Source organism: Sinocyclocheilus rhinocerous, unplaced genomic scaffold, assembly GCF_001515625.1.
Source record: "Sinocyclocheilus rhinocerous isolate Xijiao unplaced genomic scaffold, SAMN03320098_v1.1 scaffold251, whole genome shotgun sequence".
NCBI lineage: Eukaryota > Metazoa > Chordata > Actinopteri > Cypriniformes > Cyprinidae > Sinocyclocheilus > Sinocyclocheilus rhinocerous.
In genome coordinates this window covers 305,469-320,249 of record NW_015624204.1, presented here as the reverse complement: position 1 = coordinate 320,249, position 14,781 = coordinate 305,469, and the positions used below count along the sequence as shown (strand labels likewise).

The 14,781-nt window shown below is 40.8% G+C and overlaps 1 protein-coding gene across 2 annotated transcripts in view; it reads left to right on the top strand.

Moving 5' to 3' along the window:
* bmpr1ab (bone morphogenetic protein receptor, type IAb) overlaps positions 1 to 14,781 on the top strand; it is a 37,179-nt gene that overhangs the window by 16,524 nt on the left and 5,874 nt on the right. For both annotated transcript variants that reach the window (XM_016551385.1, XM_016551378.1), the window contains one exon: positions 7,410 to 7,651. In XM_016551385.1, coding sequence (XP_016406871.1) covers positions 7,576 to 7,651 — 76 coding nt within the window. In that variant the 5' untranslated portion in view covers positions 7,410 to 7,575. The remainder of the gene's footprint in view (positions 1 to 7,409; positions 7,652 to 14,781) is intronic.

The window sequence follows — 14,781 nt, the reverse complement described above, 5'->3', positions numbered from 1 at the left end:
CATATATGTCTATTCTAGAGACATTTTGTTACACTTTTACTTCGTGATTATTTTGCCTTATGTCTGTTCTAGAGACATGTTACAGCTTTTTGATAAAGCTCTAATTGGTTTTCTTTTGGAAATATGTTTCAAATTCACACTGAATGCATTTATGACTGTAAAGCATGTCGGTGTGTGTCAAAATCGTGATTAAAATCGAAATCGCAAAATTGATCAAAGAAATCGCGATAGTTTTTTTTTGTCCATATCGCACAGCCCTACTATATATTATACAACATATAATCGTATATATTTAATTAATGATATAATGCTAATAAATCAATCTCTTTAAACTACCAAAATCTGCTTTTTGCCTTTAAATTGTATGGATAACCATTATAATAAAACAGATGGCACAATAGAAAGCCACATGATGAATCAGAGTTTATCATAAGTGGTCTGTCCATAAAACATGGACAGTACTTGTGTATAGACAGTTCACTACTGATAACCGAAATAAGAAACAAAACTATTTATACAAAATACAATCATGTGATGTCACAGGGATTTCCGAGAATGTCCTTATACTGTTTTTCATCCAAAATTACTTAGTCTACTTCCAAAAATATACATTTGTTTTACAGTTTTTCACTGTATTAGTTAACAAAGTTAACCCAAATAATTTTTTATTTTTTTTTACATTGTATGATGATTTTGCTGTTACTATAAAATGTGAAAAATGCTAACAACAGAAAATGAGTATGTGTGTGCAAACTTTTGACTGCTAGTGTATGTTGACAACTAACATGAATTTAGATTCCGTTTCATCCGGACTCTTAATACTAAATACAGGTAAATAGAGCACAGAAGAACCCAAGGTACATTACTATTGGCTTCCATGTGGGTGATTGGTACAGCAGGAAGACGTCAATAGACTATGCAACACCATCATCAGTGTGTTCTTGAACCCACGACTGTCTGGATAGTGCCCTGCATCTGTTGCCACAAACCTCCGCCCTCGTTTCCTTCCTTTCAACTTACTGCACTTTCCACTCGATTTCTCTTTTGTAGATGTACCCACAGAAAGATTCATTTTTACCCTCCTGCATGTTTTTTGCTATCAAATCAGATACCATCTGTCTTACTAAATTCACATCTTATTTCCCAATAACCCTGTTTTATATTTCCATTAGAGTGTTGTGTGTCTCTTGAGGGTTGTTCAGACATCCGATAAGCCGCAGATACAAACCAAAGACGGGCTGTAGATGTGAGAGAGAAAGCAACGGCAGGCTGTGAGAGGGCTGTGCTGGTAGCAGAGCGTGACTGAGATGTTGGAAGAGCTGTGGCCAGCAGGGAATGATAGATCGAGCAGGGTAGAGAGGGGGGAGGAGGACAGGAGTGCAGCAGGAGGTTTGGAAGGGGAGTGCTCTGCAGGAACGTTTCAGTATTCTTATGGTAATCCAGCCTTGGATGAGCCTCAGAAGCAGCCAAGCAAACAATGAGAGTGGAGCCAGGAAGTCTGCTCTCCCTGCTGGCCGGCGTGACTTGAGAGGCAGGCAAGGCGCTGGGCTGCCTGCAAGGAGGGGCCAGCGAAACGCATGCCAGCACACATATCCACATACCACATTCACTCAGTCGACGAGTTAGAGAGCATGGTCGGTGCTGGTGAAAAGTGCTTTGTATTTGTTTGCGTGCTTTGTGGTGAGCGGGGCTTGTTTTTCTGTAGACTATATAATACCGTTATCATTATTAGCACAGATTTGGTGATGTCCTTTTGGCAATTCTTTTAAGAGATTCTGATTACAAATTACCTGCCGATATTACAGGTTTTTTTAAATCTTTTTTTTTATCTTAGTAGGTTGATATTGGCTATTGAATTGTGCATGCTCATTTCATCCGTTTTTTTTCCATTTAGATTACATATGACATCATCTAACGATCACTTAATAAAGTTAAAGTGATTTTAATAATGTTAATAAAATTATATAAAATAAAGTAAATAAACTTTTTACCTTAAATTGTACAGATATCCAATATAATAATACAGGTTGTGCAATGAAAGTCCATAGTTAATAATAGTAAAATTAGGTTAAAAAAATGATAATAAAGTTAAATAAAATAAAGTTAGATAAAAACATATAAAGAGGTTTAGTTTATCTAAGATAATTAACAGGTTAAGTTAATCTATAAAAACATTAATAATTTAGTAACAGTTAAATGTAATCTCTAGAAAAACTGAATATTCATTTTTCATATATTTTCACATAATTTTGTGATGCCTAAATTCACTTACAGTATTTAAAACGATTGATTTTTGTTTTTAGTGTTTTATTTAGGATTTTCATAACATAACATGAAAACAATTATCTCTAAACAATTATTGGGTTAATTTTAATATTGGTCCATCCCTAATTCTGCTAGGTGTTATTTGGTGTTGGTCTGTGGTTTTTGTTTTCATGTAAGGCTCTGGTTTTGTACACGTTTCTTTAGTGTGTGTGCATCAATAAAGACCACAGACTTAACATGATATTTTGGGTGATCCCTTTAGTTGTTCATCTCACCTGCCTTTCCAAAACCTGTCTGAAAGGGGATGTTTGGTGTCTTGCATTTATCCTTTTCTTCTATGAAATGGACTTAGCTGAAAAAACAAAGATATTCAAAGGCGCTGTCAAAGCAGCATTATCTTTGGGGAAACGAGTGACACAGCTCGCTCTGTTCTTTCTCAGATTTCTGTCTCCAGAGTGACTTCCCCTTTCAAGCATCATATGATTGAAGACTGTGGGAATGCCTTCCCAGAAACCACATGCCATGCCTCAGTGATTTGCTGTAAGGTGTGGTCATTCTATATGGTGGCTACAGTTGCTTTACCTTTTCCCCCATCTCTCTGGTCTTTCATCCATTCAAAGGAAATTAATGAGGATATTTCCTCTGAAAGAATGCTCAGTGAGACTATAAATTATGCCATTTAGCACAGATCTATGGCATCTGTGCCTTCTTATTTAATAGTGGTCCATCTGATGCAGAGATTTGCTTTGTGCCAGTTTTCAAACTGTGTTATTGATATTAAGTTGTGTGCCACTGCACATTCACATCTGTAGTTATTCTTAACGAGAGCAAATTGATTTTCCAAACCACGTCTTCATGTGATTTAGATAATTTCCTTTTGAATATGGAATGTTTTTTGTTTTGTTTGTTTCTTTTTTTTTTTTTTTTTACTTTATTTAATATTATTTGTATGTTGTAACTGTGGTTTGGATGATCTTGTTCACAGACCTGTTACGTGTGTTGGTGCTGTAAGGAGCACAAGGCGACGGAGAATTCCAAATAACAGTCCTTTAATAAATCCACAGAAGAAACACTGGTGAAACTCAGGGAACATGCAGCACAACCAACATCTAACATCAAACAAACCATAACAGGCAAAGGACTGAACAGAACAGGGAGAACTTATACAGAAACTAAACGAGGGAACTAATGAGATGATTAACGAACACAGGTGAACAGAATAAACTAATCAAGGGAACTAAGGAAAACGAAGACAGGAGAACAGGAACACAAACAAAAGCCAATAACCGTGACAGTTCGCCCCCTCCCAGGAAGGCGCGACCTCACGCCGTAAACTGTCCAACTGCGGAGGGAGGGGTGGGGGCTCTGGAGGAGGGCGAGGAGCAGAAAAGGGGCAAAACAAAACATATTCCAGGGCAAATAAAGTAGTCCATGGGGGAGTGGAAGGTGGGAGGAGCCAGGTGTTAAGCCAGAGGCCAGCCACGATGAGGCCCCAAGGTGGAGTCAAGGGATGGAGGAGCCATGGTGGAGAAAGCCTTGACGACACCCTGGGGACGAGCGATGGAGACTGAGCCACTGGAGGTGGAGCCGAGCAGACGGAGAGCCAGGGCGGAGGGCCAAGGCGGAGCTGACAGCTCCTGCGACCGAGGCGGAGACAGGGACCCGGATGACCGCGGTGGAGCCGGAGTGACTGAGGATGAAAGCGGAGCCGGAGGGAAGGAGGAGCATGACAGAGCCAGAGGGACGAAGTGACAAAGCAAAGCCAGAGGAGTGGAGTCCAAAGGCAACGGATGGTCGACGACTGACCAAGGCGGAGCCAGTGGGATGACAGGCCATGGTGGAGACGAGGGAGCTAGGAGTCAAGGCGGAGCCGATGGGTCAGAGGACCGAGGTGGAGTCCGGGGCTCAGAGGCTGGAGGCGGAAACAGGGGATCCTCACGCCTAGGCGGAGTTGGAGACTGGAAGTCCCGAGGTGGATCAGAGCGCCCAGATGGCGCTGACTGAGGGTGAGCTGGCAGGAACCAGCGGAGACAGGGCTGAGGAACTGGCTAGCATAAGAGGAGGCGGGAGAGGGAGGCTGGGTGGGAGCTTAAAAGTCACAGGGAGCTTAGGAGACACAGGAGAGCTGGACGGAACCAGCGGAGACCCAGGAGACATAAGAGAGCTGGACGGAACCAGCGGAGACTCCGGAGACATAGGAGATTCAGGAAACACTGGAGGTTCAGGGGAACTGAGAGCAACCTCTCCAAACCAGTCAATTAGATCATCTTGAAAGATGTCCATAAGTTCCTCTTAATAACCAGAGACCTGTTGCAGCTCACCCTCAACGACGGGAGTGTGGGCGGGCCTTCCCTCCAAGCCCTCAATCTCCACAAGCACTCCCTCAGGCACGTGCAGTGTAGCCGGCTCACACACCTGGTCAGACGTCTCTTGAGGCTCAGGCTCCGGGGCGATGATCGGCTCAGTCGCAGTTTTATGCGCTGGCTCACGTGTCGCGGCAGGCTCAAAACTGTCTGTCCACATGAAAATGCGAAAGCATGCTATGAAGCACTGTCAAGAGCATGCCAAGCCAACAGGTGGCGATATAATCTGAACCGTAAAGCCATGTTGGCCAATCAGAAGCCTGAAAAAGTTTCCAGTAGGCGGAGATAACAGCGCATGCTCCGACGTCACAAGCCAATATCTCCGGTTTCGCTGTCTACACGATAACACTGCAATCAGAGTTTTTGAAAATCTTCACCCTGGCAGGAGTTTTCAAAAATGTTCGGTTTCAGTGACCTGGTGCTGCGTTTGCGTGTGGGCGAATGGCCAAACTGCATAGAGAAAGCTGTGGTTTTGAAAATACCCGTGTTTGTGTGGACAGGGCCTTATACAGAAACTAAATGAGGGAACTAATGAGATGATTAACGAACACAGGTGAACAGAATAAACTAATCAAGGCAACTAAGGAAAACTAGGTCACTGAAAAACGAAGACAGGAGAACAGGAACACAAACAAAAGCCAATAACCATGACAGGACCTCATGATAGGATTGTTCTTTCTCTGTCAGCACACTTCCTGTCTTTAGGCCATGAAGCTTTCCACACTGACTAGTCACGGCATGCTTTTACCAGTCTTCCATCTTTATCTCTCCTAAGGCATATTCACACCAACAGTGAATTTTTCATTTTGGTTATTTACAGGCTTTAATACAAGATCTCACCCATCTGACAATATGGATGCTTTATACACGCTTTATAAATGTATTATTATTGTTGTTGTTATTACTATTAGTAGTAGTAATCAAGCTTAGAAAAACTCATACTGATTATAATTCTTTATTAATATCTAGCAGCAGTGTAATTTTTATTTATTATTCCATGGTCTGTTGGAATTCTTGATTCTGATTGACTTTCTTTAATTGACACACAAACGCACACACACATCACTAGGACAGAGAGAGAGAGAGATCGGAGATCCCGCTGCGCACACAGAAACGTTCAGGAGTAGGCCAACATAAACTTGTTGTCAACGCTGCCCCGTGACTTTTATTAATAAAATGGCTTAGATACTGGATCACTGCATTATATTACTCAGCAACGAGGAGGTAAAATCTCTGTTTAATTAACTATACTCACAACTTCATTGTTTGTTGAGAGTAACGCACAGACGCAGGTAATTCACACACACAAGTGTCATCTCTCTCTCACAAACAATCGATATTAATTCAACTAAATGTTATAATTCATTCATTCAAATAAATGTGATCTAACTGCACTATTTCAACTCTGTGTCTAATTTGAAGCGGGCAGAATGCTAGAGCTAAAAAACGAAGACAGGAGAACAGGAACACAAACAAAAGCCAATAACCATGACAGGACCTCATGATAGGATTGTTCTTTCTCTGTCAGCACACTTCCTGTCTTTAGGCCATGAAGCTTTCCACACGTGATTTGAAGCGGGCAGAATGCTAGAGCTAACGAGCCATAACTGACGAAAATAATCGTCATTTTTACCCATTCGTGCAAATATTGTGCTCCAAAGAGCAATACTAGTTTTAGCTTGTCTATAACTTGGCAAATGACCATGGAATGAGCGGGATAATCAACGGCTTGCCATGCATTAAAGGATTTTAAATGCACTTCGCGTCGGGTGGTTCTTGGCCTCCACGTCGTGCATTTAAAATCCTTTAATGCAAGGCAAGCCGTTGATTATCCCTTACATATATAATAATAGTAATTGTAGTAGTAGTAAAATAATCATATTAATAATAATAATAAAAGTAAATTGTACTGTCTATGAAAGTTGCAAACAAGTTTATTTTCTTTACCAGGGATGGAATGAGTTGTTGAAACCTGTTGCAGGTCATATCTCTCCATCCCTTGCCCTGTGGAGAAGGATCCAGTCTGTCTTAAGGGGTCCCTATGAGCCAGAGGAGCCCCACCTTTTGTTTCCCATTACCCAGGAGTCAGGGAAGTGTGAAAAGTAGAGCGCAGGTCGGGGCTCTTTGTCCCCCTCGGCCAAATGAAAAGTGACAGACACCGGCCCCCTCTCTGTGCCTGTTAATTCAGGCCCCCAGTCCCGCAGAGCCTCTGGGAGCCACTAATTGCATCGAGACAAGCAGGAGCTAAGAGAGAGCAGACACATTATGTTATTAACGCTGGACAGAACCCAACACCAGCCATTTTGGGGCAGCAGGGACACTGCTTAAAGGGGTAGTACACCTCCAATGTCATCATTTTACTCACCCTCAAGTTGTTCCAAACTTGTGTGACTTTCTTTCATTTGCAGAACAGAAACAAAGATATTTTGAAGAATTATGGTAACCAAACAGTTTTGGTGACCATTGAAATCCATTGTATGAACAAACAAAAAATAAAACACACAAAATGAGGTTGAGTAAACAATGGCAGAATCAACATTTTTGGGTGGAATATCCCTTTAAGCAGCCTTCCAGACTTGAGAGCCGCCATCCCACAGCTCCGCTCTGATACGCGGTCAGGGGTCACGCTCTCACAAGTCACGGCGCTAAGATGGATGTGCAAACGAATTTGAATACCACTCCAGTTCTCTCTGTAAAGCTTGCTTTCTGGCACTGAGCAAGGAAACATGTCACAATAATGGTTCTGAAACATTAATACGTGTTCCTCTCTCTTCATTACAGGGTCTTAAACAAGAGAAGGCTGTAAAGAGGCCTTGAAGTCATCATCACGTCACATACTCTTCCTCAGTCTACTTACCTTCACAGCTAAGTGGTGACTTCGTTTGTCTCAAAAGTTGCAGAGTTCAGCACGACCAAGACAGCTGTATAGTTTCAAATCTCAGCCAACATGATAAAAAGCCACTCCATGGTCATCGTCTTTGGCATTTTGGGAGCTGCCGTCCTTCTCTCGCCGTCGGCTGAGGGTAAGCCAGTTTCATTATTGTAAAGTGTCTACACTTGACCATTGCTTCCCTCTCAGCGGACCAAGCAGACGCTTGGCAGTAGCTGCTGAATGTCTGTTTTGAATCACAAACCTCTATAGCAAACAAAAATGTGTTTTTTTGTTGTTGTTTTTTTGGTTTCGTTCGAGTGAGGGAAGAAGGCGAAAACTGCAGATGACTGGAAGGGTCATCTGTTTTGTTTGATCTGGATGCACAATAGAAATGCAGCAGCAATTTATAATACAAAGCAGACTGAGGCAGCAGGAGAATTGATTTCGCCGTATTTGGATGATACCCAGTGTTTGCAGAAGCTTGTTTTAATGGATGGTGGCCTTTAAAAACATAGCACAGTAATGGCCTCGCTTTTTATTCTCATCAGGCCCCGTAAGCTCAGAATCTGTCTCTTCACATTTGCAATGCATTAGCAAACAAACACTATCTGCCAGGATATTCATCTGAATTACATTATTTAATTTTATTGATTTGATGCCCTTCTGATCTTCTCTCATATGGGTTGACAGTAATGGAGACTTTGCCTCCATTTCAGGTAAATGCAGACATGAGGAACTGCACACTGTTTTCTCACAAATGTAACAGTCTGCATTAGATACTGTTGTGTGGCATTCACGTTGTCTTTAGGCATTCATTCACTCAGCAGTGATTGTCTTTGGAGAATACACTTCTTAGGGCTGAGGTGTGAAGAGGCCGTTTGGGTCACATTTGGCTGTGCAGAGAAACAAAGGTTTGGGTGATTGGTTTGAAATTGTGAGTGTGTTTATATGTTAAGGAGAGGAATGGGTGGGCAAGATTGTAGATGTGTGTATTTCAGGTAAATGCTGTTTTTTTCCTCTAGGGTTTTACACTAGTATGTTTATGAAGGCAGTTGTAGGGTGACGGCAATTAATGTTGAAGCGTTAACATTGACAAAGCACTGAATAGCACTGCTATTGTCTATTTTTCTAAGAAAGATGAACACCCCCCCCCACACACACACACACACACACACACACACACACACAGTGTTTAACACCGTGTATCTGATGCTTATCGATAGCTGAAAGCGTAACCAAAAAATATTAAAATAGCTAAAATATTCAGTAAACAAACATGTTGGGGATGCATAGAAATTTGTCACTGGTGGGTGGAGTTCTGTTGAGAACCGTGCTGTGTTCTGTGGAGATTTTTTGGGCACAGATTCCATGTGAGCCTAGCTATGAGTCAAAGTATACTTTGTTACATAATATTTTGTTATACAGTCAACAAGTTTTCCAGGATACAAAACATCACTCAGCAATTTTGCAGTGGTCTACCCTTGTTGCTTAAAAACAGTAGATTCATTGTTTACATTTGAGAACTGCCCACTGATGTCATGAGGTCTTACTATCTGTTTCTGTTTAGTTCTTTGAAGTTTATTTTTCAAAGTGCCTCTCTATTTTAGGCAATTATATCTTGGAGTCATAAACGCTGTCTATTCTTGGCAACAGAAAATCCACGGGAGAGAGAGTTTTCCTCCCATCAAGAACTAGAGACTCTATGGAGTCTGTTAGAAAAAAAAAACAGATTGAAAGAGATTAAGAAGTTTAAATTAGTATGTCAAAGCTCACAACTCCATTACCTCCTTTTAGAGTTAAGCTCATAATATTGTATACAAAAGGAAATGACCAAGGCAAATTAAAGTCTCTGGGGTGCAAATGCATTTTAACTATATTTTCCTCTGTTGTTTGGTACAATATTTTTGTTCACTGCACTGACACAATTTTAACTTTACAGTTGTTTGGAATGGTCACTGTCTACTTGTAAGCCTAGTTTAGCCTCTTTAAATATATTCTTCCTTCTGCTGTTTCCCTCCCTGTAAAGGAACAAAAGAAGAAATGGGTGCTGGCAGCAATTTCTTCTCACTCGTAAAGTCAACCAGAGCCTTTAAAACAAAGGGTAACTACCCTCGGTCATTGCAAAGGTTCCTGTTAAATGATGAGGGAGAATGGAATGCCAGTGAGAACAAGACAGGGTGAGAGTTGAACTGCAGATGAATGCTGCGGAGCGTGTTTTTTTTCCTGTTTCTTCTTCTTTATAGAAGCTGATCTGAGGGCAGGTCGATGTCTGATACAGAATAATGTCTCCTGACTGCATATGGCGGCATGTTCCTCTGAGAAATGTCATGTCATTCAGCACATTTAACACAGGCTTTCAATCTAGCTAATAAATGAACTTTATGGAATTTTCTGCCTTCAGAGGAGAAGGTGAGGTTGAGCACTTTTAGGTTGAGCCTCACTGGAGAGGAAAACTGGCAGTAAGAGGATCTAGTTACTCAACTGTAAGGAAACCCAAGCAATCAAATTGAGGCATTTTTACGTACTAGGTTATATGGTACTATTGAGATCACTCAATTTTACTAAATTTGATTTGTTTTACATCTTTAGTTTGGTTCGGTTTTCCCATTCATGACCTTTTAGCATGAACATATTAAACCCTTAGTAAATCTCAAAATGAATATCCTTCTCAGTGTTTCCCACAGATTTACACTCTATGTGTGGCAGCACTTCCCCCGGGGGAAATATATGCTATATGTAAAACAGCAGACAGGCTTATTGAAAATGCACATTCATTCTCTGCCAGCAGGAGGCTAAAGCAGGTAGAAGCAGCGCTCAAGTTTTGACTTTGAAACTGCAGTGCTCATGTTTATTCAGCGAAGTCAAGGCATTTTGCAAAATCTATTTGTGGCGGTCAGTGTTGATATTGTGGCGGGCCGCCACAAATAAATCAATGTATGGGAAACACTGCTTCTATACTGTATGTTAAAAAGATTTAACACTGTTTCAATTTAGGTGTTTTTATGTTTTTAATTTCTTATTTAATTTTTTATTAATTAGCATTTAATAAATGAATATAACAAATCTTCAGCAAATCTCAAATTGAATATTCCTTTTTTTTTCAGACCGTTTATTAAAATGTAGTAATGTCTAAATTTCTTGTAGAATTTAAAACAATTTTAGGTTTGGTGTTTTTTATTTTATTTAATTTAGTAAAATTTTTATCTGCTTATCGGTTATCTTCATGAAAACATGAACATGAAAAAAGGATCTGCTTATTGATATTAGGCAGATTTTTAAATGTCATTACATCCCTAGGAATAAATTGTGATTGGTCTTAAATGCATCACTTGTTGAGTCAGTGATTCTGTCCCTCTGCCCTCATTTCCCATGCTGCACTGCTCTACCACACTGGGCCGCCCGCCCGCCCAGGCCCAACTACAGGAAGCTTGTTGAGTCTATTGTCGGTGCTGTGAGTTTCCCTGACACTTTAACTATTTCCTGTATTGTGCTGGCTGACAGGTAGCGGACTAAAGATGCCAAATGCAAGCTGTTCTCTGGAAATAATTGTTACTGTCTGACAATGAAGGCCTTTGATGGTGTGCGTGACTGTTCCTTTCCTTGTTTTTGTAGACCACAATTTCCAAAGCATGTGAATAGAGAACTCCGTTGAGCTTCTGTACAATGACATGAGTTCACTCTAGTGAGCATGTGTTCAGCGGTGCAGCGCAGGAGCCTGTTAAAGGCGGTCTGAACTCTCACTTTTACAGCTTGCTGTTAGGTACTTGGCTCTAGAGGTGTCTCCGAGCCCATTAGAGCTTTACTTTCATAAAGGCAGCCAACTTTATTGGTCTGTGTCAGGCAGGCCGTTGTTTTCCACATGTTCCCTTTTTTCCTTCCCTCTCATTCCATTTTTAACAAGCTGGTCTTCAAGCTGGTGCTGGATTAGTACGTGTTGGGGGATTTTGCCCTGAAATGGGAGCCCATGTGATAATTATAATGATCATTATTAAAGAGATGAAAGTAAATAAATAATAATGGCAGGTTCAGGTTAACTGCCACTTAAAGCTTAAGTCGTTCCTGCCAGCCCACAACTGGCCTTTCCACATTGTTCGGTTTCTTTTTGTTGTAAACATGTACAGATTTTAATGAATAACCGGTGTAGAAATTATATAAATAAATGTCTCTAATATTTCAGCTTCTCAAAGAAGGGCAAACCTCCTACGTGTCGTCCCTCAAGGATACATGATTCACATGTTATTTTGATGTATCTAATGGATACCCAGTGATGTATTTTGGTACAAGGACATCTTGGAGGATTTTTGTGTTTTTATTTACCCTCTCCTACGTTTCTGCTGCAGACACTGAGACTGTCATGAGGACCAGTGTCTTGATTATAGGCTTGCGATCCAAACGCCCTCGTAGAGACTTGGCTGGCTCATTGCATCATTTCCTGTTAAGTCTTACTGCAGCACTGAGAAATAATAGCTACAACACAGAGAACACATGGAGATTGATCCACAAAGCATACTACATTTCAGTCTGCGGTTTCGAAATTTACAACCAAAGAACAGCTTCTTTGCAGTCCAGAAGCAGCTAGCATAGCCTGTTCATGAAGGCGTGAAGACGATGAAGCACTCATATTCTTTGCTTACCTCTTGACCAGCCTCCCATTACTGCTTCAATAGTGTCTGAGCTGCCTACTCTACCCTCTGCTTTAATAGGGTCAAACCACAGATGTTTACCCTAGAGATCACAGTTCAGCTACTGCCTCATCTTACGCTGACCGTGTTGAAGCAACACAAAATGGCATGAAATAGAGTCCCTAAAAAGTATGTGGACACTTATACCACATTTAAAAAACGTTGTTGCAAGATCTTAAAAAAAAAAAAAGGGGGGGAAAAAATTTGGATTTTCAGAAATATAGCGCAAGCACACTTTTCAGTCAAAACTTTTCACAAAATTAACTTAGATTTTAAATTATAGATATGTTGTTGAAAATGAAGAAGAAAAAAGTATTTGACACTTTCTGGTTGTCAAGTTTTGTGGAACCTGTTTATAGTTAGTATGATGAACTACGCCGGTGGTTGTTCTGTTAGGTCGCCTGTTTGAACTTGAAGGAAACGGACTTCAAACATCCATGAAAAATGACCTTGAGACCACAAAAGAAGATATATTGAAGAATGTTTCAGCTGTTCTGTCTCTATATTAAAAAGTCAGTAGGGTCCAAAACAACACTAGTCCCCAATGATTTTAATTGTATGAACCAAAAAAAAAAACAATAGAGAGAATATCTTCTTAAAATATCTTCTTTTGTGTTCCACAGAAAAAGTTATACAGAATTTTTTGGAATGACATGAGTGTGAGTAAATGATGACAGAATTTTGTTTTTTGGGTGAGCTAAAAAAAAAAAGGAGTGGTTCAGAAAAGTTTGTTCTGGGAAAAGCATCACTTTCTTTGCAGATGCCACTTGGTTTGATATTTTGATGTTTAGTGCAGTGACTTCAGATATTTTAAAGTGTGACTTAAATGTCCAAATGCCTTTTAGGGCCACTGTGATAAACTACAAGCTTTAACTACACAGTGACATTGCTGATTGGCTTCACCTGTTGCTTGGTGCTCCACAGCACCTACTTTGATTGGACGTGTAACTGTAGAGTGCTGTGTATATGTTTAGGCCGACTGCATGGAAAATGGAGCCGAAGTGTCTCTTTAAGAGGCTGGCGCTGGAGTCTGAGCCGAGCTGCCTACAGGCTGGGAGAATGCGGTCAGCAGGACTCATTACTGCCTGAGTACTGCCAGACCTCAGACTCCACGGTGACGGTGACGGCGAGCCAGAATCAAGCACACATGTAAGGAGCATGGCGATGCTCTGTAGATCCGTCTCTCCGAGCCAAGGAAAAACGCAGAAAGGGGGAAGGAGAGCAAATGTATTCAGTGGCTTCGCAATGTCAATGAATCACTCGGTGCCTCAGAGGTACTTCAGAGATGTGCAACAAGCTGCATCTGCTCTGATTTAGTAACCCTTCTAACTCAAAACCTGTTTTATGTGTTTCAGCTCAGATAACATTCCTGCGCCCTGCGGTTGTTTGTGTGCCGCTGTTGTGGTTGCGGGCATTTAGCTTGCGCTTAACTCTACATTGTAGCTGTTAGGACGTGTAGGGCTCAACACATCATAACAGATTATCCTGCCTTTTACAGTCGCTCCTAAAAGCAAGCCGTGTTTCTGACTACAACGATCGCATTCCTTCAATTTACTGGCCTCTCGCTGAGAGCAGGGCTTTCAGAGCGATACTGTTTTTCTTTCTTTCTTTTTCCTGTCTCAATTCCACCATGTTTATGTTACCGGTTTCCACCTCCATTATCACACTGGGCCCTGTGTGACAGCAACGGCGCCTGGACGAAACTGTGAAGTGATCAAAGATATTACATCAAATGCTTTTGCCGTGTATTTTGAATTTTGCCCTAATGGAGGGGGCCGTGGGATGCCTTCATGGCTTCAAATGAACATTTCTCAAGTGCAAAAACCGAACCATGACACATAAACAGGAGATTTATATCGCTGGCTATCGCAGGAGCATAGCATATGAATGGACTGACTCGTACACAAAGAGACAAAGCATTACATGAAAAGAGAGAAGGACTTGAGAGTGTTTGATCAGTCTCCAGAGCTCGTGCCACTCGACCTGGTCTTCAACCTCACATTTATAAACTATAATCGTGTCTCTTGTGTCCCTAATCTGGTCTTTCATTTTCCCTCCTAATCCTACTTCTCACCATTTCACCTTCAGGCCATTCAACAGAATGTTTCATGACACGTTCTTTTGTAAGCGATGTTCCACAAATTGACTTGGTGTTGAGTAACATCTTATCATGTTTGACACATCTGTTCCTGGTTCCCTCTCAATAAAACTGATTATAGCCACTGCATTGTCAAGCACACTTTTATTCCTGGCTGTGCATGATGTTTTTCCACTCATATCATTTCAAGTCCTTGGGTGAATCTCATAAAACATACTCGGGTCATATTTCAGCCGACAATCAAAATGAAGGAAATTACTTATTGCTAAAAGAAAGTAAAGTTGTTGTTTTGTTTTTTTTTAAGGACAATTAAGGTTATTTTTTATATATCTTTCTATATTGATAATGAAGCATATTAAGTAGATTATAGTATATTTTATTATTTACATTGACTATATGCATTTGTTGTAGTACCTTAAATTTCTGATGGTTTAAATAAAAAGTAATTTTATTCCACGTTTTTGTACTTTCTCCTTTACTGTAGTATTGTAAAAAAAAAAA